The sequence below is a fragment of the Nematostella vectensis genome, chromosome 5 (assembly GCF_932526225.1).
Source record: "Nematostella vectensis chromosome 5, jaNemVect1.1, whole genome shotgun sequence".
Taxonomy (NCBI): Eukaryota; Metazoa; Cnidaria; class Anthozoa; order Actiniaria; family Edwardsiidae; genus Nematostella; species Nematostella vectensis.
Genome location: NC_064038.1, coordinates 10,338,812 through 10,353,406, shown reverse-complemented (window position 1 = coordinate 10,353,406; position 14,595 = coordinate 10,338,812). Strand labels below are relative to the sequence as shown.

Below are 14,595 nucleotides of genomic sequence, written 5' to 3'. Positions count from 1 at the left end.
AAGGATTCTCGCGGCTAACTTTCTTTTAACTCTGTCTTGGTGGTCACGGTAGCGCGCGTCGCATGGTTAGCTTTGTCTTAGTGGTCACGGTAGCGCGCGTCGCGCCATAACATTGCCACTTGACCATCTCTATCCTTGTTACAGAGACTCTCCTCGCTAATATATCAACTGCATGTTTTAAAGCCGCATTGTCACCAGTTTACTTCCGGTCGATTATCTTAAAAATATCCGATGATTTTTAACGGAAAACGCGAAAAATATTTCAAAATATTGAAAGCAGTGTGTCTATTGGAAGTTTCTTCGAGGATGTGATTGATAATTTAGAGCGGATGGCCTGTTAAATATCTCGGATTCTAATAGATTCTTTTGTCTTTTAACGGTTGAGGTATCCGTCGGACCTCCGGAAGTAAACTGGTGACAATGCGGCTTTAAGCTCTAAACAAAGGGTAGACAAGGGAGTCATAGCTCACAACTCCCTGGGTAGACCTAATATAACTATAAGAAATCTGTTGAAGCTAAAATTTCTCTTATTATTTGCCATAAAATTTTAATTTTGTTCTCTCTTATGTACATAATTGAAATGGATGTGCTTGTTAATTAACGAATGAACTGCAATTCAAGCTGAATCTAAATATCTTCAGATCCGCCAACTGTCCTCTGTATTTACATTCTCGCGTATTCTGTCGGTATTTCATTACTCTGCTGGTTTTGCAAAACGATTAAATAGTTAGCTCTCGAGGATGCTACAAAAAGTCCGGGCTAAACGGCTCTCTCCATTTTCCACAGCTTATTAATTCGTTGATTTTCCTATCAAATAGTTCCAGTAGCCGATCAACAGTTACAGTTACCAATTAATGGTTCTAATTAACTGATCAATTGTTCCATTTGCCGATCACGAGTTCCAATTGCCGATCAACTTCTTTCCAAAAAAATTGTTGTCCCTGTAGCATGCAGGCTGATGTGGGAAAGAGATTTTCCCTTCCCATTTTCCTACTCTCGTGACGGTATCTTGCTTCATCGGAAACACGTGACAGCTCGAATAGTACCACGGATAACACGTGACAGTCATATTCCATAGCTCGTCTTGCATCATGGGTAACACCTGACAGCCATCTTCCATAGTTCGCCTTGCATCATAGGTAACACTTGACAGCCATCTTCCATAGCTCGCCTTGCATCATGGGCAACACTTGACAGCCATCTTCCATAGTTCGCTTTACATCATGGGTAAAGCACGCGATAACCGTCTTCCATGGCTCGCCTTGCACCATGGATAACACCTGACAGTCATCTTCCATAGCTCGCATTGCATCATGGGTAACACTTGACATCCATCTTCCAAAGTTCGCCTTACATCATGGGTATAGCCCGTGACAGCCATCTTCCATGGCTCGCCTTGCATCATGGGTAACACCTGACAGCCATCTTCCATAGCTCGCCTTGCATCATGGGTAACACTTGACAGCCATCTTCCATAGTCCGCCTTGCATCATGGGTATAGCACGTGACAGCCATCTTCCATGGCTCACCTTGCATCATGGGTATAGCACGTAATAGCCATCCTCCATAACTCGCCTTGCATCACGGGTATTACGACCCCGTGCCCTCCGAAATATCTTCTTGCAGTCGTCTCAGTCGTCTAACTGGATGACGTTTGGATTGGATGCCATGCTGAGCTGTCCAAGAAGATTTGCGTGGTCTCCTAAATGGTACATCGGGTACTGCAAAAGATGACATTTTTGTCAGACATCTTCTCCTGGGATAAATTATGCATTTGGGAGTTTCTATATATGCTATAAATTATTGAAACCTTATGGAAAAAAGACTCATTAACCCCTTTTCCTGGATTTCATACCTGATCTGAAAAATGGGCTACTATGCGTGCTAACGTGGCAACCTTGGAGGTAAACCAATGAGGATGCGAAAAACACGAAATCTGATTGACATGGATTCACAAGCCAACAAGCGATGCCAAGAAATGTTTTAGTGTGCACAAGGGCAGGACGGTCCTCGTGAAATTCGTGTCAATACTCTGATCCTTGCATGCCAATTGCCTAACTTTTTAAAAACTACCTTTTTAGTACAAGGTAACCACGGTAGCGCGCGGCGCACTAAAAGAACATGAGTTGGAAATTTGTTTATTAGGGGTATTGTGGGTTTCCATTGGGTGTATTTGTGAGTGAGGTAATTGCATCTCCAGTTTATCTCAGTGGTGGAAAAGACCCGATTTGATTCCCATAAAATTGCCCTAAAAGTATGCATTGGACATGTGTTTATCAGGGCTATGTTGGTATCTATTGGGCGGGCGTGCGGCTGCGGTTATTGCATCTCCAGTTTATCTCGGTGGTGGAAAAGACCCTATTTGATTCCCATAAAATCGCCTTAAAAGTATGCATTGGACATAAGTGCTATGGTAGGTATCTAATGGGTGGATGTGTAACCTTGGGTAGTGCACCTCTAGTTTATCTCAGGGTTGGATCTGAATTCGTGCTGAATTTCCTTGTGAAGTATCGGTGGGGACCGCGACGATTTGATCTTCGGCTTATCTAAGGGAAGTTCAAGGGAAAACAACCGGCGCATTCATTACAACATGACAGCATGCCTTTTTGCAGGGGGAAGCCTTAGTTGTTTGCTACTAGGCAATGCCAAAAATTATGAGGCAAAAACCTAGCCTCTAAAGACGAAAACCTAGATTCCTGTAGGCGAAAACCTAGGCCTCCGTACTATCCCAAGCTAAACAATGGCAAAAACCTAGTTTTCCGTAGACTTCTGTTAATGGGCCATGGTGAAAACTGTCGGACACAAACACCTAAATCTTCAAACAGCCCCAGGCGAATGTAACAAAGAAACCCTAGGTCTGGCTACTATTTTCCAAGCCAAGACTAATTCACAGGCTTTAATACTATTATTTGCAAAGCCAAGGCTAAATCACAGGCCTTAATACTACTGAGAAGAGGCAAAAATTATAGGCCTAGACAATTCCAGCTATAAGCATGCGCGTACACTCACCATGGAAACCTACCTCAACTACCGCCATGCAGCTCGCGCTTCGTTTGGTGCCAGCTTAAAAGGCGCGCGCAGCATTCTGGTAGTTGAGGTAGGCTCTATGGTAATGCACGCGCAAACTTTTAGCTCGAATGGCCTATTATCTTGTACTAGCCAAGGAAGTTTAAAGAGGAACTGAATCTTCCTTGGTACTAGGTGAAGACAAAAATAGGGCAATATTTAATAGCTTGTTACTAATGGAAGGAAGTGCCCTTCGTTAGGAAATATAATCTGTGCTCGAAACAAACTTCGTTCATCTTGACATTTAAAGAGCATGGTTCCAAAATTGTTTAATGTAGTGATACAAATGTGAAATTTTGTTAAAGAGCAACCCCTTCTAGCCAATTTCTGGGCTATTGTAGACTTGAGGATGACTTACACAATAACATGTGTTCTTGTTGCATTTGAGATTACATTTGTGAGGGTGAGAGTAGGTGCACTATCATGGAAGCGTCCATGAAATCAAGAAAGTAATCCCAAAAAGATGTCATGGGGGCAATAATCTCAATAAATAAGCAATAAATAAGGGTAAAGAAGGGACAAATGTATGATAATACATTGACGAATGGACACTTATCAGACTCCACAATAACTGTAAATTCACATTTAGCCGAAGGGAAGGGCAAAAATCACTGAGATAAACAGGAGATGAGTTAAGCGCGAGAAAGAGTTAGTCATTGATTTAGTGTGTAATAATCTTATATGTTATGCGATATATTAGGTGACACTTATAATTTTGTATCTGCAGTCTTTATTATACATTATGCAAATACGGAGATTCTTGGCAGTGACAGAAGAACAATGGGTGGCTTTGTAGATTAAAACTAGAAATCACCCAAACTGACGTCTGTATGCTTAGGAGCAGACAATTGAAAGCTTGGAGAACTTTGTTAAAGATTTCATAAATTAAGCCACCCTTCGAACAGTTCCAGGTCTGCCACCGTTTGGTGTTATTTCTTTATGCCTGGTGTACACTTGTGACATAACGATGTAATGACATAGGCGGGCGCGTGCACCCTTATGTTTCTATGTTCAAGTGCAAATGGTTTGACATTTTGACATAAGCCCAACATAACGACATAAGAGAAAAAACATGTTTTTTTCTTTCATTATGTCGATGTCATTAGTTTGGTTAAACAGAGTGTGCGCGCCTTTGCTGTTATGTCATTATGTCACTAAGTGTGCACTAGGCATTTGGTACTGTTGATGATGAAGTAATAGCCTAAATATTTTCCAGATTATAAATTTAGAGTCTTGCTGGGACTGGGCCAAAGTGGCAGTATGATAAGGATAACTAGACTGACGAAAGTTTGTGGTAAGACTGGCCATACAGCAAGCCTACAAGTGATTATGGGGGAAAAACACAACAAGCGCACAGCATTGCCTATGGCATGAAGTCACAGACTACACACCCCAAGTTTCCTTACTTGGAAGTAAACAAGTCATCTCTAAAATTGGACCCTTCTTTTGCCCTTATTAAGGCACTAACCTGGTCATCCGTATGTAGAAATCTGTAAATATCAATTCCTGGAAATACAAGAGAGTTAATTTCAAATATTTGAAAAAGATATGATTCATGGGAAACAAAGTTTATTTAGAGCGAAAGTATACAAATAACACATCCAATTTCAAATAATTCAGGCGAAAGATTTAATAGCCAGATGAATTATGGCAAGTAAACACTTGGCTATATCACTTGCCACTACGTCCACTTGGTTCTATTTCATTTTATAAGGTAATGGCAACATCATGCGCATATTAGGGACAGCTCTTTGTATTGGTGCCAGTGCTTAGTACCTTGGAAATCCAGAGGTGGGGGTGGGTAATAGCTTGGGTGACTGAACAGCGTCGGGTTGGGTGAGCCAGGTGAGTTGGGTGATCTGGAGTGCGAGGAAGGCGGCATGATCACTGAGCTTGATGACACCCTCTTGTTGTAGCTATTGCTACTAGTTGAGCTGATGGTGCTGTTACTGATTGGTGCACTGTTAAAAAAAAACTCATGTTTCTGGGGCTGCAACAGAATACGAACTGGGTACAGGTGATATGGAAAATTGAGGGGGTGGGGTAGGGGGGGAAGGTTCAAGATAAAGATTCTGTGAGATACAGAGAATGTGACATGTCTTTTGGATGTTTTAGTAAAGCCAAAAAACATATGCAATACAAATTTAAGAGGCAAAACTTATTGGCTTCAATGGCTACAATAAAAAAGCCTTACTTTTCCATCTATTTTCTGCATGAGAAAGTAAACTCTTTTAAAAAGGACAAAATATTTCAATGGTAAATAAAAGACTGAAATAACTTCTTTTCTTGTGTTCTTCCCAACTTTGGTAAAGCATGTATTGCCTATTGTTTCAAATGTCTAAAACCATTTTCAAAGAAATTAATCTTAAAACAAAAACATTTTGTTTGGTAATCTGGGCTCCTATTGAGTGATGTGGCTTACTAGATGTAATCGCTATTGCTAGAATTATCCATTATCTGGGCTCCAAATGTATGACTGGAACTTAGACTCACTAGAGGTCATTGCTGTTTTTAGCATTATCCTTGAACTGGGCTCTTAATGACTGTATGACATTGCCCTAGACTTACTAGAGGTTGTCACTTTTCCTGGAATTATCCTTAAACTGGGCTTCTATTGTATAACATGGCCCTAGACTTACTAGAGGTCGTCACTATTCCTGGAAGTATCCATATCTTCATCATCATCTCTGTCACTGTCACTTTCATCTGTGTCCTCTGTTAGATCAATCACTGAGACTTCCTCCTTGGTTTCTGGCTCAGCTGAGAAATCAATTAGTACAAACCATTAGTCAAAACAGTACACATGCTGCTAGCTAAGGTATAAACAGAGCTGTACTGCAGCAGGTATGAGCATATTGGGAGGGTGTCCTAGGACATCATGAAGTCTATTGGGGCATAATTGAGTGCTGTGCTTATGGATATTTGCAAGCAAAATTGGATTCATGGTGATTTTTTCTTGTTTAGCTTTGCCTGGATGAGAAAATAATTTTCAAATGAATCACCACAGCTCTCCTAAACGCTGTCTTTTCTGAAACCAAAATGATTCCAAAATTGTTTACACTGCTATTCTGGGCCTGTTTGACCTGGAATTGATTTGTTTGGCTTTAGGATGAAAAGACTTATAAAAAAAACATCTGACTTTGGGGAGAGGAGTGTTGACTGGCCCTCCCCTCATGGATTTTTCCCTGGATCTCCAAGGATGCTTTGCAATCCGTAATGGCATCCAAGTGATTTCACAAGCCTTCAAGGAGTGGAGATTGTGTTTTGAGGCCATGGAAATAAACCTGGAGGATCAGAATGAAGGTATCTGTTTGTGTCTTGAGCTGTTTGCTGATCTCTCTCCCTTGTGTTGTATTTTGAGCGTTTTACTGAGAGGGGTGATTCTGCTTTTCTTTCCTTGTTCGATTTGAAATTTGTCAAAGAACCTGTGCTATTATTTGGCTTAAGAGTAGTTGCTATCACCTTGGTTGGATGCATATCTTTACCTTGTTGTGTCTATTTTGCATTTTGGGAATATTTTTGGGATTTGGGTACTTCTCAGGGCCAGTACAGGCCGGTCGAGGGGTCAATGTGTTAACACATATTGGCACAAATTATGGAAAACTGAGTGTTTGGCAGCAGTATCAAATCTGATTTGAACTTGTCACTTAAATTCCAAAACTGGTCCCAACCTTTTACCTAGAAGATTAACTTTGATTATGATGATAATATTGATGATGATAAAGACATTTTTTATCGAGAGAACACTTATATCTAGCAGATAATATACACATGGCACTCATTCAGTAAAATAATGAAAACAAAATATAAATGGATTATTAACTAAGAAACACAAGTGAAAATTTCAGAATATATAAAATTGACCTAAACAAGCTAAAGCGCATGAAAAGGAACTGAATGGTTTACATTGTTTGACGTGGGTGGGGAGACAGTTCCATTCCTTAGATTCACTAAACGAAAACTAGAGATATGCTTCCTGATTAGAGACATACCTTTAGCAATGGGCATCTTTTTTATTGGGCTGGCTGCGATGATTGCTTTCACAGCTGCTTTGCTTTCTAGTTCTGTGTAAACCACATCACACATTAGTTTCACAAACGATAAGGATACCAAGTGAAGCTTGACATAAAAAGTAATTTAAACATGAAGAAATAATATACAACAGCTGATAGGCTGCATACCCCCACTACACACCTTTTTACAAATTTAACCATTTTTTGGTTTCATTAGGGCCATATACAAAAAAATAACCAAAACAAGCAAAACTGTCAAAGAAATTCTAGATTCTTGCAAATTCTAGTAATAACAGCATCTTTAGGTTTTAGAAAATGTATGCATAATACTAATATCCAAAGCCATATTCAAATGAAACAGAGAAAATGACAAAGAATAGACTTTGACAAAGAATGACATCATTTTGTTGTAAAGGCCCTATTGTGTGACATGGCCAATAACAAAACAAATATAAAACACTCTTCTACTGTAATTTAATTCCAAAACAAATAACCTTTTTAGTTCATATGGTGACCCTTACAGTTGAATTTACAGAACATTACTACAAATAAATCTGAATGAGCTCCCTTTTTCATCTAGCCACCTCACCCCTTTAAAATAATGAATCGTCCCTTATAGTCAAGTACAATACCTTGATTTTCAACAGCTGGCCTCCATGACCCATCCTCATAGAATGAGATTTCAGTGCAGCTCCCACTAGTGTTGTCTAAAATCTCCCTGAACAAACTGCACAGAATAGATATTTAGTACAAGACCTCAATAAGATTCTAGGAATTGCTTGTCATATTGCTTACCCATCTAAAACTAAACTCTTGAATTCTGCCTTTTGATCACACACAGGACAAATCCAAGTCGTTTTTCTGGGAATAAAGGAAGAAGACTTTAGCATAAACACATACATATAAGAAAAAAAACAGCAAATTCTTCAGCCTGATAATATCATAGATCACAAATATTTCTGCCGAATGCAGATAAAAATGTACTGTTATCAGGTATTATTTAAAGTCATCTAAAATTCATGAAATGTGTGCTTCAGTTTGAGTGTCTAACATAGGGCAATGTTTTATCTCTTAATTGCACATCCTGTAAGAAAATTCTTTCTAGAGGTAATTCTAATGAGTGGGAGTTCTAGTAATCATATTTTTTTTAGCTTGGTACAAGTAAAAGTACTCACTTCTCATTCATTTGGAGATAGAGAGCAGCATCAAAGCACTGAAGATGGCTGCATGTTACTGACCTGAGTATTAAACCATGCAACAGGATACAAATTAACGTCACCACAGTACTACCATACGTGTATTTACCTTTACTCTCTTCTACTCTCAAATTATACTTTTGCTAGCTATAAGCAAATTTCAAAGCATAGCTAAAGGTTCAGTTATCTTATCTTTCCCAATCTTTTCAAATCTTTACATAAAATAATATCATACTAATCTTTGGAAGAGTAATCTGTATTGTTAAATAAAATTAAATAAAAATAAATGTTGTTTATGTGTTGTGTCAGCTGCTTTTGAATTGGTGACTAAACATTTTACGCAATACTTACCTACAAGGAAGTGTCATCTTGGACTTTCCAAGCTAAACAAAAACAAAAGAATATCAATCTTCAGTTCACAGCAAAGAAACCAAATATGATATATACTGTAACTTACTGGACAAAGTAGAGTGACACGCAAACTTGTTGTAGCAACTTCACTGTCTGGGTCGTGCGCTAGCTTTTCCTTAACTGAAGACAAAATTCAGAGTTAACAAATCCCAAAATGTGCCAATATTAGCCAATTTTGCTGGTACCACTACGGTTATGCGAGGGCCAGAGACCAAAAGTCATAGAAACTGTTTGCACACAACATGTACATCACACATCTTTATTGACAACTAGGTTGTCACGTTTTTTGTTGTTGTGTTGTGAGAAAAAAAGGATAAACATTGAAAAGAGCTTAAACAGCTTAATTCATTATAGATGGTTTTACTAGGTGTTTTTAAGGGGATAGTTTGCGCTATGGATGATTACTTACTTAGGGCCCTTGAATGGTCTGGGTTTCTATATCCACGAGCCTTTAATCTCTGCATCAAGCAACTGGACGTCACAAGTCGCACCAGTCGTATGACCACAACATGTCTCTGTATGGGACAATTACAATGTTTGGTCAAAATTCATTCGCACATATTAAGGTGGAACAAGGCAGCTATCGTCGATTACCATGTGTGACACTAGCGTGGGCTTCGTTTGAAGCGCGTTCAGATACTCAACTTTTGATTCTAATTTCTCATAAACGCAGGTTCGCCATACAACTACATCAAGCAAGTACTTTCGGTAAGGCCTATTTTACCAAAAGAGTCGGGTTATAGTTTGGAAGATGAGCGGGTTGCGCCAAAATGTTGAAAAGGAAAAATTCTTTAGTTTTCAAATTATCTTAACAAAAATACTCTCGAATTGACCATCTGGAATTTATTCTTGTGCAACACTGCTCCTCTTGCCCCTCTCACACAGTTGCCTTAGGTTTTGGAGTTAGCAGGGGGCGTTAATTCAGGGATAGATCTTTGTAGGCAAGAGTGCATTTATTTTTTCAAATATTGCGAGGACAATTTTGGCGTGAAATAAAGATTCATCAATCGCGAAGTTTGACAGGTCAGTTTTAGCTAAAAATTTGTGTGCTTCAAGTTGGAGTATTGTTAGGTGTTATGTAGATTTAGAAAAAAATGCATCGCGCAGATTTCGAGATTTTTATTTTAATATAAAAATATTGCTTCCTTTTAACTTGCATGACAAAAAATAATTTGATTTCCAAGAAGAGTGAATCTAGCGGAATCTGATAAAGCATAGATGTATTAATAAAATCTGAAAAATTTACGAAAATCGCCCCAAAAATGAGTCTTCTGTAGGGAACATAGTATATAAGCTGTTTAGCCAAAACAACCTAAGCGCACCACCTTAAATGGTAAAATGGTCACTAAAAGACAATAAACCACCTGACAGGATAACCAGAACAAACAAAATGCTGCTTTCTACTAAAAAAAACATGGACTTGATAGTCAGGCTTATATATGCCAATATCCATCATCTACAAATTCCTTCCCCATGACATGAGGGAAAAACCTGGAAAACGTGCAATTCCAGATAGACAGAGTAGACACAATTTCTTACAATGGCTATAGGTTCCTTGTATTATGGACTGATTTTCAAAACACAAATAACGTTAGGCAGAAGTGCACATAACCAGATTTTGGCTTTTTATGATAATTTTTCCTTGATCATTATTGCCCTGTGTATCAGCTCAGGGACGAAAAGCTCAAATTTCAATGACACATTACAAAAAGTCGCATCAATTTAAAAAAAGTCGCACTTGATATTTTGTTTGCTATAAGTTACTTAGTACTCAGATAAATTCTCCACCTTAATTGATGTGAAATGGGCTTATTTGACGCGTCACGTCATGTTTTTCTGTCATGTCCTTCCCCATTACAGTATTGCATAGTACGTATATACTGTAAAAAAATCCTGCATCATCATAGATTTAATTGCAAAAATACTTGTTGCCTAAGCACAGCACCAAGCTAGTTACCTGACCATGCCGTGGGGTCCAAGATACATGGATATGGTTTGGTACAGTAGACGAGAGACGACACTGGTTGGTGATATTGACAGGTCTGCCAGGGCGCTTGTGATCTACACTAGCATTCGGTGGAACATAACCCTGAAAGAAATCATGAGCACTCATGTTTAACACTTTGACTTTCCCAAACACTGTGCCATGATGCTTAGGATGCTTTGGGCAAAAAAAAAAACAGCTTAATGTGTAAAGATTTGGACCATGATAATTCATAAGGATGGCTGGCTAATAGGTGTATAAATGGGCATTTGCAAGTTTCACTTAGTAGTTTGTCAAACAATTTAAAATTACACAAGTAATACTAATCTATTTCCTCACCGGAAGAGAGCAAATTTTTCCATTGACTTTTATACATAATGAGGAAGGGAAATTGTCAGATTGCTCACAACTTGTCTCTAATAAACAGATTCTGCAAAAAAAGGAGTAAATTATGAGTGATGCAAGCTTAGTAGTACAGCCTTAACTTTTCAAGAAAGAGGACAAGGGTTTGAACCTGGGCCAGGTCATCATGGGATTCATTAAAAAACCTGGGTATCTACATTCTGGACTGCAAATCCCTTGTGGTTTTATGACTAGCAATCCTGTCCAACTCACAAAATCTAATTCAACATCTGAATCAATTAAGTTCAGAATGGTACTAAACACGGCTGGGCCCATCAGCAGGAGCATGGCATGTATTACCTTAACTGTATCTGGACAGTAAAATCATGTCTAGAATGTGGTCTATTATCCCTGAAAAAAAAAAAAAATACAAAAGACACAATGACAACTTTGACCAGGACAAGCATACAGTAGTATGTTAAAACGGGTGAAGCAACAACCAACAAAAACATTATTTTCTTATTTGCCACTACTGTATTTTGTGGCAACTGAAGTTGTCCTTAATTCAGTTACAAAAATGCAAGATTTCAGGTTTGTCCCTAAGCACATACAGCAAGCAAATCTTACTGAGTTAGAGACAGTTTATAACTGGCTTATTTACAGCTTTATGGCCAATGAGCATGGCGTTGGAGTGATGGTATGAACCAATAATTGGCATTACTGTACATACCTGGAGGTTGTAATGAGACCAACTTGTCTTGGAGTTAAGTGGAAAACAACATAATTCTCCTGTAATTGTGACATCCCAACTGGAACTGTAGTTAGAAGAAATACCACTTTAATATAAGCATTTGGAAAAGAAACCAATGTTGTTAAATAAAGGTAAATATTGTAGCATAGGGACTCTCAATTTTATGATACAGGACTGCTCTCAAATCATTTTTAAATGTTGTGTAACAACAAACATCGATATAATATACCATTTTAATTATTTTGACAATCATTGTACATTTGTGTTGTTTTGTAATAAACTATGTCATATTTTATTTCTTAGGCTAAGTTCAAACGTCGTATTATCCATGAGCCGTATTCAATGCAAATGCATGGAAATGAAGACAAAACAATCAACTCGATTTATTTGCATGCATTTGCATTGAATACAGCTCATGGATAATACGACTTTTGAGCCTTAGTAGCAATGTACAAGTGCCCTTTTAATGAGTATTAACTAGAGGAGTGTAATTAGATTTTATCTAAAGCAATTATCTTAATTTCAAACTTCTTGTTTCCTTAATGTTTTCTTGGGCAAAATGAGACTGATATTTCCCATTACTTTTTTGGACAACTTTTTGAACAAATTGTAACTGTAGTTTCTTTTGAATACCAAAAGGTTTTAATTGTAAGTCTTTTTAATGTGCTCCCTAATTTGCATTTTATTGCAAAATTTATTGTCATGCTAATTGCATCTTTTATGCAAATTTAACATGGATTTCCAAATGGTTTTCTCAGGTTAAAATTACATTTCCACACCACAAATCATTGAAAAGGGTATTCAAAGGGATCAAATAACATCATCTTAATCATCGTAAATCACTTGAAATATTTTAGCAGAATTAAAGTTGATGCTATAAAAAAGTGAGCCTTTTATTCTATAAGTTGTTGGTGAGACAAAGAAAACGAAATTACAGTACAGATGAAAAAAGAAAGGATCTTCCCAATATTTCAACTAGCCCTAGGTTCTTAATTGAATCGGATCTTATCATTGAAATAACTTTTTTAATGGAATCTTACAGTCAGGATACAAAATTTAGGAAATAAATTCACTTTAATATGAGTTAAGAAAACAATGGCGAGATCTAACCTATGAACCCCTCAAATGGTCGTCTGAAAACCACGGTCATCTCAGAGGCTTATCGAATAACGATTGAAAACTAAACATTTCAGCATAAAACAAAATTGAGCTTTGATAAACACGGGCTGAGGGGAAAGACAAGCAATTGATAAATCAGGGTTAATACAACTTCTAACAAAAGATGTCAAATTCGTGAAACGAAAACAACTTGAATTTTTCTATTGGTCTCTGGTTTCGGCGCCCTTTCAAACTGTCGGTTCTTGAATCGCGATTTTTTAAATAGAACGCGGAAAACAAGTGACAAAGATTATAGTATTTAGGGTATACATTTCAGTGCTATGGTATGTCATATTGTGAATCTCTCGAGATCTAAATATAACATAACAAAACATCGAAGTGCGAAACGTCAATCCCGCATTTGCGTTTTAGGCGCGCTTTTTGCTGATTAAAGTTCAACTACAAATGACTGAATGGAATGGAACAACAAGATTCAGAGAAAGTTAGAACAAGGTCATATATAGATGGTAAAGGTTACCTAGGCTTGTCGGACGAACCAAGTCATCAATATGCTCGAAAAACGGCAACGAAACTAGTCGAACGTCAGGGTGAACCGGCACAGAATTCGACATCTCTTCCCTTCGACTTGGAGGTGGTGGTAGACTTCTTGGTGGTGGTACGCTCTTTTGAGGAGAAATAACAACTCTTCTAGGGTACCTAGCTCTATACAGCTCTCGTATTTTGGCGCGAACTTGATAATTTCCCTCGCATTTCAACAGTTGTAAAGATCGGCCCATCAACTCGTGTTTTCGGCCGGATTTAGAACGACCCGCAAAACCCAACAGAGTTTGGAGCTCGGAGACGCGAAAACTCATCAACATGTGCTGAAAACAAAATAAAAAGATTAAAATAAGATTCCTTAATTGTACACGAGTGAATTTTTTTATAATTCAATGGTATTTTGTTGAATTACTCACTCTAAGTTCGGCCGTTTCCTCCATGTTAGAATTGTTTCAAAGCGAAATTATAAATAGTGGGACGATGCGTGCGCATCCGGTTGACCACAGGTTACCCGCCGGTAAATAGACTTTGCGGGTGCTCTCTATTTCGTGGGCTTCCTGTGGTTGAGGACGCATTAATATCTACTCGATTGTCCACAATAGGGCACCCAAAATCCCGTTATTCTGATATTTCCCCCTTCAAATCCCAGGCGACGTTTCTATCCCTTATCCCGCTTGTCTTTTCCTCGACATTCCAGTATCCTGATCGCTAAAAACGCAAATCCCGCATCCCGAAAAAAATTTATGGACCCTCTTTGCAGTCAGCTTATAAGCATTTTTAAAATGCTTATAAGCTGACTGCAAAGCTACGATCTTTTCACCTGCTTATTAGCCTGCTAGCTCTTTGGGTTTATTTAGAAAATCGTGTCACAAAGAATGCGCGTGGGAACCCACGCCTGCTTACGTCTCTGGTATATATCCGGTATTCCACGGGCGTTTAATCTTCCTGTTCCATTCCCTTTCCTAGCAAGAGTTTGATAGCCTTATTATTAGGGACCGACTACTTTAATATCTAAAGGGGGCAATGGCGATATTTGGAAAAAAAAATCGAACATACCGAACCGAGTCCCAAAAAAACAAAGAAAGAAAAGGTGAGCAGCTAAACTTGACGTGAAAACATGTTGAGCAGGAACAAATATCACTAATCTCCGCCTCCGAGACATCAAATGGTCTG

The 14,595-nt window shown here is 38.3% G+C and overlaps 1 protein-coding gene across 2 annotated transcripts; it reads right to left on the bottom strand.

Moving 5' to 3' along the window:
• Window positions 1-514: 514 nt before the first annotated feature.
• Window positions 515-13,928, bottom strand: LOC5503141 (E3 SUMO-protein ligase PIAS2). Of its 2 annotated transcripts, XM_032371409.2 has the most exons (18): window positions 13,839-13,928; window positions 13,400-13,745; window positions 11,743-11,827; window positions 11,373-11,423; window positions 11,010-11,100; window positions 10,644-10,775; window positions 9,096-9,201; window positions 8,733-8,806; window positions 8,627-8,658; window positions 8,255-8,317; window positions 7,875-7,940; window positions 7,712-7,806; window positions 7,059-7,130; window positions 5,706-5,826; window positions 4,843-5,027; window positions 4,535-4,572; window positions 2,456-2,546; window positions 515-1,721 (listed from the first exon to the last, which is right to left on the bottom strand). In XM_032371409.2, exons 1-17 carry the CDS (start codon window positions 13,860-13,862, stop codon window positions 2,463-2,465), a joined length of 1,665 nt encoding a protein of 554 aa, XP_032227300.2. In that variant the 5' UTR covers window positions 13,863-13,928; the 3' UTR covers window positions 515-1,721; window positions 2,456-2,462. The 2 variants fall into 2 exon arrangements, with proteins under 2 accessions (XP_032227300.2, XP_001624240.3); XM_001624190.3 differs by lacking the exon at window positions 2,456-2,546.
• Between the last annotated feature and the right edge of the window lie 667 nt (window positions 13,929-14,595).